Source organism: Etheostoma spectabile, chromosome 9, assembly GCF_008692095.1.
Source record: "Etheostoma spectabile isolate EspeVRDwgs_2016 chromosome 9, UIUC_Espe_1.0, whole genome shotgun sequence".
In the NCBI taxonomy this organism is placed as follows: domain Eukaryota; kingdom Metazoa; phylum Chordata; class Actinopteri; order Perciformes; family Percidae; genus Etheostoma; species Etheostoma spectabile.
In genome coordinates, this window is record NC_045741.1 from 3,075,090 (window position 1) to 3,080,162 (window position 5,073).

Below are 5,073 nucleotides of genomic sequence, written 5' to 3' on the forward strand. Positions count from 1 at the left end.
TGTGTGTGTGTGTGTGTGTGTGTGTCTCTGTGTGTGTTGCACATAGGAGTCACACTGCTGTACCACACCACACTGGGATGTGGTCTGTATGCTGCTTTCATAAGCCCACAGTGGCCAACCTTAAGCACAGGTTATCCATGACTGCTGTCAGGAAGGGCCTAACAGTCCAAAAGAGAGAAAGCATGAAATTACCCCGGATCTCACTGAGTCAACAGACAAGGCTGGTGAGACACAGATAACTCCTTCTTCTGCATAACTATGATATGTGACTGATCACAGCTGCTCATAGCACAGCATGGTACAGGGATAACCTGTAAATCTGTAAAGTGTCCTAAAATAACTTTTGTTAGGATTTGACACTCAATAAAAATTAAATCTGTTACTGAATAATCAACATTTGTTCTCGTAGCATATATTGAGTCAAGCTCAAAAAAACACAAATGTGTTGACTTCTCCTGCTAGATGACATAAATGAAGCTGTCAACACCTCTCCTCTCTCTACAGAGCTGAGAGCGGCTCACCTCTGGCTGGATGGCTTTGAACACAGGAGCATCCATGAGTGTAATCTGGCCCTGGAGGAGACAAAACACAGCAGCTGTAAGACTTGCTCTGTTCAGATTGGGACAGACTGACAACATTTAGTCATATTTAAACATAAAGAACACTGCTGTTGCTAACACTGATTATTTCCTCTCAAGTAGGCAGGTGTGACAGTGGTCTTTGTCCGATTGCACCTTTAAATACAATAATATAGTATGAAGAGATGGGAAGTGAATACACTTGAAAGAAAAAAAGAAGACAAAGAGTGCCCTCTTGTGGTTGAATGGTGCAGACAAATGGACAACATCAAAGCAAGATTTTCTGACTCACTGGATGATGAGGAAGATGCTTTTATTTGATGTATTGTGGGACAATCCCGAGAAATAACCAAAAACATAATCCCTCACAACAAAGGTAGGTAGGGTAATTTTATAATTGTGTGTGTGTGCGTGTGTGTGTGTGTGTGTGTGTGTGTGTGTGTGTGTATATATATATATATATATATATATATATATATATATATATATATATATATATATAAAAATAAAAGTGCCCTGCTTGGCACTGCCAAAAAAATCATCAATTATTACTGATCCAAACCCTGACCTCAGGTCCTCCTCTATTGTCCCATCTCCTCCTGTCTCACGTCAGCACATCACATGTGCTTACTGAACATTTCTTTTTTTTCCTGCTTTTTTTAACTCCTCATATAGATTAACCAGACAAGAACAGACAGAATGGCTGACGCTTAAAACTTCACTTACTGCATATTCTTCGGGAGTGACCTTCAGCACATCGAACACAACAGCATCAAAACTCTTCTTCAGGTCCGAAGAACCCTTATCGCTTAGAGACTCGGAGCTGCTGCTCTTCTAGACCACACACACACACACACACACACACACACACACACACACACACACACACACACACACACACACACACACACACACACACACACACACACACACACACACACACACACACACACACACAGGGTTTGAGAGAGTTACATACTCAACATTGTGTCGTAGCACAGCAGAAAATCATTTTATATTTCAGTCAGAACAATAAATCATACACAGGCGTCCCACACTTTCTTAAAAAAGGTAAGTTCAGTATTTCCAACCTGGACCCTATTTTTCCATGCATTAGTGTCCCAGAGACTAAAATCTTTGACATCGGTCCAGTAATGAGCGAGAGCGCTGCAACTGGCACCCGTGAACTGAGCTAAGTTGAGTAATCCTATGGGGCAAATGTGCATTGTCAATTTCCGTCCAATAAAAGTACTGTTTTTGCAACTGACGGTCTCAGATTGTCATTATAAGTGTGTGACAAAATTACAGAAAGGATCACTATAGAGACACAGCCTTCTTGTTAAGAGTGGTGATTGTTGGAACAGTAGAAAGAAAATCCTAGAAGGCTTTTGATTGCTTTAATTTATTTCTGTTAACTTTGAATGAAGTGTATTTTACAATAATATACTTACAGTTTAAATGAAGTCTGGTGGGTTAAGCAATAGCAATTTCAGAAATATGTCATGTTAAACACAAAAAGGATGGTACACCTCTGTAGGGATCCTTTCCATCATGCTGTCAGACACAGATTGAATAACAATCTGAGCCTGTCGGTAGCAAAACAAGCACTATTTGTGGACATAAACTGAAGGTGCGCAATTGCCAATTAAAGTCACATTGTAGCTTGTTTCTTGCATAATAGTGGACCAATTTCAAAAGATTGATGATCCCAGTCACTTCAGACGTACAAATGTAGAAAAAAACCAAAATTACCCTTTAAAACATCAAATCCAAAGGATTTTTCAATGACTCTCCAGGCCCAATTCCATCCAAGTTAATGAGCCAACATGGCATAGTTGGATTACTGTTCCAACACTGAGCATTTTTATAATGAGAACTAGCCATAAACACATTAAAAGCCCCATGTCTAGTTTCAAAAACTTTCAAGACAGTGATTTTGACCCCTCAAATTCACACAACCACTTTAAGGAGTTCAAGGACCTGTGGGAACCGTGCATACACTGAACATTCAGTGTTGAAAAGTGCTCGGAGAAGCACGCACAAAATTAATTTTGAAATAAGTGTGTGGAGTTGTGAGCAGTGGGCGTGGCCTCACCTCAGAGACCGTTGCAGCGGTGGTGGTGATGCTTGATTGGCCATTAGGGAGGTCCATCATTCGCACACCATCTAGCTCTAGCACACCAGACCATTCATCATCCTCAGCTGCAGCAAAGCCCGCCCAGCCCTCTGAAAACACACATAAAATATAACACAGTGAGTACATTTTGCACCAAATCTTGACAATAATCTCTCGCAAACATATGCGGACACATCACTGGGCTTGTAACAGCAACACCACCTACTGGTTTAACTAAATTGATTGGAGCATTCTCAGGCACGCCTTATTATTACAGGCTACCAAGTCGACCACTGAACTGAATTCAACCTCCGAAAATGACAGAACTTGAGATGGCGGTGAAAGTGTTGAAAGGTTCAGCGATTGTCCCAGCAGGCCTGTGAGTGCAGCATGGACGTACGCTTTCACAGCCTGTCACTTACTACACACCAGAGAGGACAAGACAGAAGGAGCTTAGGCTGAGCATTAGGAAAAGATCTGTTGTGAAAGGGGTTTGGAGAAAGCAGCTGTCAGTTGGAGCCACAACACTCAACAGCTTACACCCAACACTGGAGTGATACTCAGGTTTTGGGATGAACATAACACTAAAAACCAAGAAGATGCATGTGAACAAACCTTGGATTTTCCTGATGATTCTGTCTATTCTAGCAGCCTCTTCTGAAAATCTCATTTGCTGTTAAAATGTGCTACACTGAGGGGGTACTATCTACAGTGGAAAACAATAAGAAAAGGATTTGTTACTAAGTAAGTTACAAGGAATATGCTTTAGTAGTTGGTGCATATATAAACAAACATTAAGCATTAACATGAAATAAACAATAAATACAAATGTATACAAAATAACTGTTTAACAGAAGAAAAAAAGAGGCTGAAAGGTTTAGTGCAGTCTGCAAACATGTTTAGGAATGTGCAATAAGTTTAGGACATACAGTGGGGCTCGAATGTTTGGGCACCCCCGGTAAAAATTTGTTTTAATGTGCATAAAGAAGCAAAGAAAAGATGGAAAAATCTCCAAAATGTATCAAATGACAAATTAGACTTTTGTATAATATGTCACAAAAATTTAGATATTATTTCCATCATTAACACTTTCAAAATAACAGAAAACAAAAAAATGACATCTGCAAAAGGCTGGGCACCCTGCAGAGTTAATATCTTGTACCGCCCCCTTTGGCAGGTATCACAGCTTGGAAACGCTTCTTGTAGCCAGCCAAGAGTCTTTCTATACTTGCTTGAGGTATCTTCGCCCATTCTTCCTTCCAAAAGTCTTCCAGTTCTTTGAGATTTCTGGGTTGTCTGTCACACGCTGCTCTTTTAAAGGTCTATCCATAGATATTCAATTATGTTGAGGTCAGGAGATTGTGAAGGTCATGGCAAAACCTTCAGTTTACGCCTCTTGATGTAATCCACTGTGGATTTTGAGGTGTGTTCATTTTGAGGGGTGATCATTATCATTTGTAGAAGCCATCCTCTCTTTAACTTCAGCTTTTTCACAGATGGCATCAAGTTAGCGTCCAAAATTTGCTGAAATTTTATTGAATCCAATTTTCCTTCTACTCGTGAAATGTTCCCTGTGCCACTGGCTGCAATACAACCCCAAATCATGATTTATCCCCCCCATGCTTAACAGTTGGACAGAGATTCTTGTCATTAAATTCTGTGCCCTTTCATCGGTCCACAGAACTTGTTTCCACAATGCTTTAGGTTTGTCTATATGTTCATTTGCAAACTTCGAACGCTGATTTTTGTGGTGAGGACGTAGAAGATGTTTTCTTCTGATGACTCTTCCATGAAGACCATATCTGTACCAGTATCTCTTTATAGTGGAATGGTATTCCACAACTCCAGTGTCTGCCAGGTCTTTCTGGATGGATCGTGTAGTCAAACGTGGGTTTGGACTTGCTTTTCTCACAATCCTGCGAGCTGTTGTCTGATATTTTTCTTGGTCTTCCAGATCTTGCTTTAACTTCCACTGTTCTTGCTGACTGTCATTTCTTAATTACATTCCGAACAGAGGATATTGGCATCTGAAAACCCTTTGCTATCTTCTTATAGCCTTCTCCTGCTTTGTGAACTATTTTCAGTTTCAGTTTTCTAGACAACTGCTTAGAAGAAGCCATGGTGCTGATTGTTGGGGCAAGGTCAGATGAGTCTGGTCATTTAAAACCGTGACAGAGTGACATCACCTGGTCTTTACAGACGACGATTGAGAACAATCCATGACACTGTCAGGTCTCAGCTTTCCAAAGGGGGCGGTGCATGCTATGAATTCTGTAGGGTTCCCAAACGCCATTTTTTTGTTTTTTGTTATTTTGAAAATGTAAATGATGGAAATAAAATCTAAGTCTAGTCTAATCTGTCATTTGATGCCTTTTGGAG

General features: G+C 40.4%; 1 protein-coding gene across 1 annotated transcript in view; it reads right to left on the minus strand.

The window, feature by feature from the left end:
- Positions 1–5,073, minus strand: part of ralgps2 (Ral GEF with PH domain and SH3 binding motif 2) — a gene marked incomplete in the record, with an annotated part of 59,864 nt that overhangs the window by 53,538 nt on the left and 1,253 nt on the right. Inside the window, 3 exon segments of the mRNA XM_032525090.1 lie at positions 522–572; positions 1,305–1,412; positions 2,674–2,804. Coding sequence (XP_032380981.1) covers positions 522–572; positions 1,305–1,412; positions 2,674–2,804 — 290 coding nt within the window.